Source organism: Montipora foliosa, chromosome 8 (genome assembly GCF_036669935.1).
Source record: "Montipora foliosa isolate CH-2021 chromosome 8, ASM3666993v2, whole genome shotgun sequence".
Lineage (NCBI taxonomy): Eukaryota > Metazoa > Cnidaria > Anthozoa > Scleractinia > Acroporidae > Montipora > Montipora foliosa.
In genome coordinates, this window is record NC_090876.1 from 39,170,488 (window position 1) to 39,180,487 (window position 10,000).

General features: G+C 38.9%; 1 protein-coding gene and 2 long non-coding RNA genes across 3 annotated transcripts in view; 1 reads left to right on the plus strand and 2 right to left on the minus strand.

Moving 5' to 3' along the window:
- LOC137967887 (uncharacterized) overlaps positions 1–3,368 on the plus strand; it is a 131,878-nt gene extending 128,510 nt beyond the window's left edge. The window contains exon 7 of the mRNA XM_068814486.1: positions 2,312–3,368. Within this exon, the coding sequence (XP_068670587.1) occupies positions 2,312–2,820 (509 nt within the window). The 3' untranslated portion in view covers positions 2,821–3,368. The remainder of the gene's footprint in view (positions 1–2,311) is intronic.
- The window catches only part of LOC137967897 (uncharacterized), a 191,754-nt gene that overhangs the window by 139,876 nt on the left and 41,878 nt on the right, over positions 1–10,000 (minus strand). The gene's annotated exons all lie outside the window — the stretch shown is intronic.
- The window catches only part of LOC138012985 (uncharacterized), a 19,673-nt gene continuing 18,021 nt past the window's right edge, over positions 8,349–10,000 (minus strand). The window contains exon 4 of the long non-coding RNA XR_011125146.1: positions 8,349–8,480. This is a non-coding gene — a long non-coding RNA (uncharacterized lncRNA). The remainder of the gene's footprint in view (positions 8,481–10,000) is intronic.

Sequence of the window (10,000 nt, forward strand, 5' to 3'; positions counted from 1 at the left end):
TCCTCGTGACAAAGCTCAACAATGACAGTCTTCTCTCTTGAATCCTCTTCGATACCTCTGTGACCTTTAGCGTATTTCTGATCATTTCATTCTGGATCGTATCCAGTTGAGTAACCCCAGACATCCGTCTAAGCATTTTCATAACCAAACAACACAAAACAATAAAAGAACCAGCAAGGATAGCTTGCCCAGAGATACGTTTGCGTGCTGGTCTCGTTGTTTACTTATTTTCCTGATAATTGATAAAGGTGTGGCTATTTAACAAAGTGGCTATGGGAATCAAGAGCAACACACAGCAAACTTCTAAGGCTAGGCTTTTGTAGTCATTGTGATAAATACAGCCATAAGATTTTTCTCGTTTTATTTTTGACTTTTCTTATGCAAGAGTCATGCAAGATCAAGTAAATTTCCTTTCCTTCCTTCGATCAATTAAAACTATCCCAAATGTGTCGCAGCAAGGTGGTCACAAAAGGTCAATTAGGACTAATGAGAGGCGAGACTGCAATACAACACGTTTACCTTAATAAGCTGAAGGGAAAAAAATCATTTCGTTCACCTCGTACGTCGATCTACTGATCGTATCCTCTCCGATGAAAAAGAAAGCTGGACGCATAGGCAGCACAACGTGTCGGTGATTTTAATTCAGAGGTTTATATGTGGCTACTGGTCGCGAGAAATTTCCTTGGACACAAAATAACATCTTTCCTGAAAGAAAGTTGGGAAGGCTATCACAGTTAGTTGAACATCGATGTGCAACTCATATTTAGCAGTTTGAAAGAGATTAGAACCCAGAACCACGCGGTTGTTCTACCAACCTTTGGGAGAGGGCAAGTACAAAACACACAACTCTACCTCTAAAATGACGATTATCCACAATTCGTAATTTTGCCTGGAGTGACTGTTACCGTCAATTTAGATTAGTCTGTCCCAGGACTTGTAGTAGCAGATGAAAAGAATTAAAAGTAAAAGTTGCATCCATGGACGGGATTTGAACGCAGAGCACCCAATGTGAAGGAACTGTTTTTATCCACTTAACTGACAATTAAAGATCAACTGGCTGACAAAAAAATTGCACCGATTATTTATCAAATCTAATTAGTAAATACAAAATCATTGCTGAATGGTGGTTAAGTCTAGTACTTGATTTTTAAATGGTTAGCTTTCCCTTAAGGTTTGGTAACCGACATTTTCGCCTTTTTAAATTCGTTTCTTAGCCGGTGGTAATACACGTTAGTACAGCGGCATTGGGAAGAAAAAATATATTGACATATTTAAAAAAACATTTCTGGCAGTTCGCGATGCGGTAGTGTAGTGGTTAAGTGAAAGGGTTAATATTAATCGAACATTCCCAGATTCGAGTCCAGCGAGTTTAGGCATCGGGGTTCGGATTTTAAAAATAGATATTCATTTCTCATAATCCGTATCAAGCGCTAAGCGTCCTAAATTGACGATGATAGTCAATTTAGAGAACTAAGGAATTGTCGATAATAGTCACTTCAGAGGTAGAGGATGGGTTGAAACACAGGTCGCAACTTACAGGCAATTGTTTTACAAATACCGAAAGAATCCTAAACATTCAAGAGTTTGTATGCCTATTGTTAGCATTGGTAAACGGTTAGGGTTGTTTCTGCATTGGTAAAACAGAGACCTGTGACTTGTGACCTGTGTTTTGTACTTGCCCTCTCCCAAAGGTTGGTAGAGCAATCGCGTGGTCTTGGGTTCTAATCTCGTTCAAACTGCTAAATATGATTTGCACATCCATGCTCAAAAAACTGTGATAACCTTCCCAACTTTCATTCAGGGAAGATGTTATTTTGGGTCTAAGGAAATTTCTCGCGACCGGTAGCCACACACAAACCTCTGAATTAAAATCACCGACACGTTGTGCTGCCTCTGCGTCCAGTTTTCTTTTTATCGGGGAGGATACGATGAGTCGAGGGAGAAATGGAAATCGATCACAACTGAGCCTGTATCATAGATTTTACAATGGGAGGTTTATCGTGTGTTCTCAATCAATGGGAACTTCACAGGTTGGAAACAACTGTTCCGTGAAAAATTGGAATATATTTCCAAGGATTTACTCATCCCGTCGTTTTGTGTGAGTGCGTGCGTTTGACTGGCGGGGTCTCCGATTATTGCGAAAAATCGTCTGACGAATTTTGATCAGCAGACCAACAAATTCTCAAAGCATTTTGTAGAATCCTGTCCAAAACGTTTGCCATTTTTTGGATAAATTTAGGAGAAAAACAAGTATCCAAACTCCACTTAAACCTACCTCTACGCTAACCTTTTGATGTGATTCTCGTTTTAGGGGGATGGCTGCTTATCTCAAACATTGTAATGAAGAGCTCAGCTCCCCCAACCGCGCTTCCGGTAAAGACTTCCTACCGCGGAATAGCAAGCGATGAGATGGTTCTTTCGAAGACCGCGTCGAAGGAGTTGTTCGCACACTTGCCTTTCAAACAAATAAGATTCTATTGCAGTAAAAAAGGGCGGCGCATATTTCACGTGGGTACAGTTACTAACAGCTCCGGCGAATCTGTAGTCCAGTACTTTACTGGCCAGACGGATGTAAGGCCTTCTTCGTGTGGATCGTTCGTGCGAATGGAAAATGACAACTCGACATTAGCGGCCGCCTGCCAATCGTGGTATGAGGGAAAATGGGGACATTCCGGCGATGACGAAACCAGATTTTATCAACATGTTGCTTATCAACCCGGCACATTTCATTGGTTACTTGGGCAGAACGACAGATGGGAATGTGATGACCACAACATTGGAGTATCTGCCGGAGATTTTTGGAAAATATTTGTTCGCTAGCTCTATTTTAGCAAATAGAGTACTGAATCGTCAGTAGCTTAAGAAATCCGTATCCGTATCGTAAGCAATGTAAGTACTGTAGTCGTCAAAAGGCTATCGTTTTTTTTTCTGTGAGTGAGAGCAGCAGCAGATCCAGAAATCTTTTTAAGAGGGGGTGCACGACTGAGAAATGCCGTAGCTGACTCGTTAGGTTTTTTTTAGAATACCAGTTGTATTAGAAAGCCACAAGTCATTTCAGGGGAGAGTGCGCACCCTCTCTACCCTCCCCCTAGACCCACCCCTGGTAAGGAGTATTGTAGTAATGTATGCAACTATGTATTTTGTTCATTAAAAGAAAAAAAAACACACATATATACACACATATATATATATACACACATATATATATATATATATAGCAGGTAGAATGTAAAATGCTGCGTCGCCAACAAAGAATGCCACTTGCGAGCAGGATCCAAAGAAGGATACACGATGCCTTGACTTCACGTGGTAATAAATAGGTTGAATGATAAATGGAGTCAAAAGCAAACTACTCACAGGTCCATGTTTAATGTAAAGAACAAACGTTTCGCCCTTCGGGCTTCCTCAGTGTTCACAATAAGCTAAAAACTAAAAAATACTTGGCAGGAACTGAGTCGGTTTCAAGATCTTATATATGTGAAGAAGTGACAATGACGAAATAAACAGATTGCTTAATTACACGAAATTTACAAACAAGCGCTAATGAGTAGGTGACAAAAGAGGCCAGCTTATAGACAGAAAAACCACTTACACAATAGTAGATGAAGTGAACAATGTAGAGTTAATTATGGGAGCTAACTATCACAGTAAAAAATTAAAAAGTATTATATCTAAAGTTATGAAGAATTGAATGGAAAAAATGTTTAATTTTGGGGAAGATAATAAATGAAAATGGCTAAAAAATGGCTAAAAATGCATGGCTAAAAATTAAAACTTATTGGCTAAACCTAATTCTATTCTTAGAGTTGAACTCTGATCGTTTGTTAAGGCCGTGGGGGTGAAGAATACACAACTGGGAGCACCAAAAAGCTTCCCTTGTGAGTAAACGCCTATCAATGTGATCTTCACATTCATTAACAATTTTCTCGATAACAATGAATTCAAAGTCAGACATCTGGTGTTCAACCCTATTGAAATGCACGGCTAATTCGCACGTAGTCTTGTTAGTAAGCATAGCCGATTTGTGATTCCGAAACCTGACCTTGAATTCATTGGATGTTGAACCCAGATACTGAACCACTTCTTGCAAGTGGCCAAATAAATCACGTTTTTAGATTTGCAACCAAGATGTTGCCTAATAGTGTAATAACGATCTGTACGAGCGCTGTAAAAAATCTTATCCTCCTTTAAAAAGTTCTTACATAAATCACATTTTTTGCTACATTTAAAACAACCTGTAGCAGAATGGTCGTTGTTAGTATAATTAGATCCCTTGGGTCCCGCTAGGAGCTTTTTGGTGCTCCCAGTTGTGTACTCTTCACCCCCACGGCCTTAACAAACGATCAGAGTTCAACTCTAAGAATAGAATTAGGTTTAGCCAATAAGTTTTAATTTTTAGCCATGCATTTTTAGCCATTTTCATTTATTATCTTCCCCAAAACATTTTTTCCATTCAATTCTTCATAACTTTAGATATAATACTTTTTAATTTTTTACTGTGATAGTTAGCTCCCATAATTAACTCTATATTGTTCACTTCATCTACTATTGTGTAAGTGGTTTTTCTGTCTATAAGCTGGCCTCTTTTGTCACCTACTCATTAGCGCTTGTTTGTAAATTTCGTGTAATTAAGCAATCTGTTTATTTCGTCATTGTCACTTCTTCACATATATAAGATCTTGAAACCGACTCAGTTCCTGCCAAGTATTTTTTAGTTTTTAGCTTATTGTGAACACTGAGGAAGCCCGAAGGGCGAAACGTTTGTTCTTTACATTAAACATGGACCTGTGAGTAGTTTGCTTTTGACTCCATTTTTCATTCAACCTATATATATATATATATATATATATATATATATATATATATATATGTATAGCTCTATTGTAGGAAGTGGTGGTAAATGTGTAAGCATAGGGCAAAACTGTTACCATGCCCGTCTAGGAAAAAAAATGCGCTTAAAATTGCCAAGTTTTGTGGAAATAGGAGGCACAGCCTTGATCTAATTTAATTCGTGAAATTAAAAGAAAAAAAATACCGGGCCCAGGTGAATTCTTTTCCTACAGGGGGGCCTTAAACGGATACGCTGGCGTATCCTGGTATGTATTGTAGTACAAACAAAGCTTAAAAGGTATTGCTTGAATTTGACGGCTTAATTAAGCGATGGGTGAGAATACTATTTTATAAAGTATTTCACAATACCATTTTAACATTTTCAAAACCGTAAGTTACAATCAGGTGAAACGTATGGGGCATAATTCCTTCTGCATTAGACTGTATTTGGCGTTCTTACGTATTCCTCTTCATGGAATGATTAGAATAGGTGGTTTTTACGTGATGTCATCACCGCCATGTTGGTGGACGGAAAGAAAAGATCTCTCATTAGCTGCTTTAGTTCGTCCACCAGTAATTGTAAAGTTGCTGCATTGTTATCTGTCTCCACAGATTGGTTGCAAACCATCTATAGACATTTTTTAACATTGTTTTTTAGTTAGCATAACAACAGAATTTTGGAACGCCTTTGAAGTACTTTTGGTTTTTTCATTTAATTGCTTTGTAATGTTATAGTTGTATATTTATTGTTCCCGAAAAGCCCCACCTGGGAAGTGACAATAAAGAGTGTATGTAATATTCTTCCCTATATTGCTAGAGGTTGTTTATCTTGCTGACAAGATAATAACCCCTTTTCATTGTTAAATAAAGATATTCAATGCGTTCTAACTTGTATGTCGGTAGAGTCTGTGAGTACATTTCCTCCGCAACACGCGCGCATAGAGCGTATTTGCATAAAAATAGAGTTCAATTCCTGGAGAATTAGTTTGGTACACCATCATGGCCACCATTTCTTTCTTTTGGAACACCAACATAGCAGGCGTGACGTCATGTGAAAACGCTCTATTCCAAGACGAGATCCAAGAGCATACGCTAAAAAATAAAGGAGATTGGGTGGGGGAGAAAATTTAAGAGGGGATTCCCTTGGGCTTTCTCGTTTGGTGCGCGCGTCGGGCTCGCACTCAAAAATAAATTCCAGATAGTACTGCAAAAAAAAAAAGAAAACAGAGCGGAGAGAGCAACGCCAACGGAAGTTTCTTTTTAAAATGAATGTTTGCGTGTTGTAACCATTCTTCGATATTTATATCCATATTTTTCGTGTTAGGAAATGCCAGTGAGGTAACCTGCAACTGTTTGGGTAACACGTAACTTTATTGGAGAATGCAAGACTGTCTGTGATATGTCGCTGTTGTCCTCAAAAGCCGACTTCTTTCATCTTCATTATCATCACATTATCATCACTGAAAACGGGGAAGGAAATATACAAAAAGCTATTTTTGGTGCTTATTAAATGTGCAAAATTTGTGACGTTCTATTTGCCGTCGCGTCGTAGATCTTAAACTTCCTATAATTCCCCCTTAGCGGACCACAACTGCCGCTGCTAATTGGGAAGGTTGTAACCCAAACAATATCACGGGAAATTAAGAGCAGGTTAACTCAGTTGTTGGTTTCTCATGAGAAATCGAAAAAAAAAAAACAACAACAACAACAACAACAAAAAAAAACACGCAAAGTATCCAGAGAGAAACGACACGGAATAGCAGATCCATTAATCTCCGTTCACATGTGATAGTGAGTCCGGGAATCAAACCCGAGCCAAATGGGAAGGAGGCGAATGATCTCACCATCGCGCCAACTTTGCAGTCGCCGATAGTAACATGAACGTAAGGCGCATGCTCAGCACCATTTTAGTTACTCGTGACGTTACTCGTAAGTGTTATTCGTTTAACCTTGAGTGTCATGGTATTATTGCTAAAGCTCTTTCATGACTCATGACAAACAAGCTGTTGATTTCTTGAAGGTCTTGAGGTCGCGTTTCAATGTTTAAAAACCGAAATATTAACCGCCGGTTGGTCGTAGAAGCCAACCCTTTGAAGCCCATACTGTCAATTATTATTCATGTGGTAAACAAATAGCCAAAAACTTGGTAACTGTGAGAAGAATTGGAACTGAATGGGACGAGAAGAAACTATCTAAACAGGGATTAAGAAAGCTTGACTGTGTACATTAATTCCCGTTCGGTAGAAGCTTATTTCTCACTGTCCTCGCACCATCCAACATCTCTGAACAAGGCTCTTGCCATTTGAAATCTACAAATAATTGATGCTAAGACAATGCAGGTGTATTCATCATGACACAGGCAATCGACGTTTTGAATTGGGTTGTACCTTTTGTTGAACAAAATAGTTCTCCTTACATAGCTTTATATTTTGCTGTCCTCCTCGGTCGTTCTATATTTCTCTTTGTGAATCACGAAACCTGTCCTTTCAATATGATTCCATGATTTAACAGCAAAGCTTTTCACATGACGGCTTACTAGACAATGTTGTGCAAAACTAATCCTTTAAGAGAACTGAATGACATTCTTATGCAAACATTAGGCCCTAGTTGTTGATGCAACTCGAGAGTCCCAATCCAAAAAGGTTTAGAATTAGCGAGAAAATGATACCAGAGGCTGGTTTCCCCCGCCTCCTCTCCCCTCTCCCCCCTCCCCCTCAGTTGGTTCAGCATCGGACTACTGTGCGGCAGTGCGGTAGGTCGCCGGAACAAAGACTCAAGCCCGACCAACACTCAGGGTGTTTAAATAACGAAGGAGATCAGCTTTATAGTAAAATGACATCTGCAAATGGTTGGAACGTAGGAATCCTTCAATATTCATACTGAACGCTGTGGGACGTAAAAGAACCCACAGACTATTTGCAAAGACAGTTCCCGGTGTTGAGGTCTGTCCTCTGTGGTATGTAATGGTTGTTAGTGTAAACGCTTGGAGTCAACCTGTGTCCTATTGTTGAGTCTCCATGGGCATCCTCTTCAAACGGAGTCTAAGGGCGAAGTTTTTGTGATGGTAATTAGTTCTAATTTACATAAGAATGAAAACTTATTTCAATAAGAGAAACTTCGCACTTAGACTCTTATTGAAGAGGAAGCAGACATGTACTCGGAAATGGCACGTCGTCCCTGACTTATTAATGTACAAAAAAGGTCATCTCACCCATCAGTCTCAATCTCGACCCCAGAGCTCTTCTCTTTTGCGCATGACTGAGGGAGAGAAGAGCTCTGGGGAACCCTGAAAAGCGTGGCTGATTGGTGCATTCATGTTAGTACGAGGAGTGAGCTGGCGCCGAAAGGTTTAAATAACCAATTTATAGCTATAAGAACTCCTAGTTAGAGTTTCCCAGAGTCTTGGGTCATGCGCAGACATAAGATGCGACGCTCTGGTGACGAGAATGCCTTCAGTCTGTTTAGCTAATGCTAGCAGCGAAAGAGCAAAGCATCATTTAACAAAGAAACAAACAAACAAACGACATCAGTTTATTTATAAAAAATATAGGTGGTTGATGAAGTCAGAGAGAGTCTTGGTAGAATAATATTTAAATCACAGCTGCTTTCTGGATACTTTTACATGCATCTTTCAGTTTTCCAACCAAATCCTAAATAGACAAAAATCATAGAAATTAACGCTAATGGCCTCGAAGGAATGCTTAACGTTACTGACGGTCACTAGACTACGATAGTTCTAGTTGCGGATAGCGCACAATGCAATACGTGAGTGGTGTAAACTACAAAAAAAAGGTGGGTTAAATTTCCATGTCAGCGTCGGCGTCATTGTCAGCAAAAGGTTTAATGTCAACGTTGACGTTGATGTCGGTTACTGTCAGTGTCTACATTACAGTGTCAGTGTCAGCAGCAGTGTCAATGCTGATGTCAGCGTCAATATCAGTGTATGTCAATGCCGACGTGGACGTTGCTGTCAGTTATAGTGTCCGAATCAGTGTCAATGTCAGTTTCAGTTTCAATATCAATGTCGGTGGCAGTGTCAATGTCAATTTCAGTTTTCAATGTCAATATCAGTGTTGACGTCTTTGCTTTGTTTATAGTTGAAATGTACTTTGCCATCAAACTAGTTCAAAGGTATTTCACTTTGTAATCAGAAAGAAAGCCAAAACAATCGACACCATTGCATATATTTTAAACACTTTTTACATATTGTTTCACATTTTAGCGTTCGCCACATTTTTGTCGTTAACTTGTCTCAACATATTTATGCTAATTTGGAAAATTTTGAAAACTTACTGAGTTGAAAATGACCTCGGAGAGGTCAAAACGTCGTGACTTCTTAGCGCTAGTTTTTATTTCAAAGTAAAAGGATGCCAAGCACAGAATTCAATTTAAAGTACTTCATTGGCCGGTTTCAAGGCATCTCGCTTACTATATACACTGTATATGCTGCATAATAGAGAGATGAAACACTGCTTTATTATTGGGCATTGTTAAAACACCTTCAAAAACTCGTTAATAATTCATGAATCTTACAGTCCATCAAGACACCATCAAACATTATCTGCATCATGAGCTTTAAACTCGATAAGACACTCCTCATTAAAACCCTTTATACAAAGAATGGTAATAAGGCCTGGCTTTTTTTATAATATACATGTATGCTAATACCTTCCTCTAACAAATTGAACCTTTGCTTGGACCCGAGGGAGACACTTTTGTGGAATGCTTTTATAAGGTAAAAAAACGTAAGGCTACGCCTTGTGTATTTAAAACACTGCTGCTTGCTTTTTAAGTAAACAGTACATCAAAGTTCAACATTATTTTGAATTATCTCTACTGTTGCAGAGCCAAAGATGTAGAACACTTTGGCCTGAAATATTAGAGACACTACATTGTTAGAGAAATTTAGGAGAATTTTCCTAGCTTGGATTTTTTGACAGACTAGTCTTTCAATATTTTTTATTGCATTGTGAAAGTGAAATTAATCATTATGTCATGGAATGTGCCCTACGTAAGTCTCAGTAATTTTATTGTTAAGACGCTATGAGCCCATATGACCAGAGTTCATCCTGTTTTTAGTACGATGAAGCAGCTTAGATGATATTATATGCACTTTCCCTGGGATGCCAGTTGATCTCAAGGGTACCATCTGAAGCTTCCCCTCTAGTAC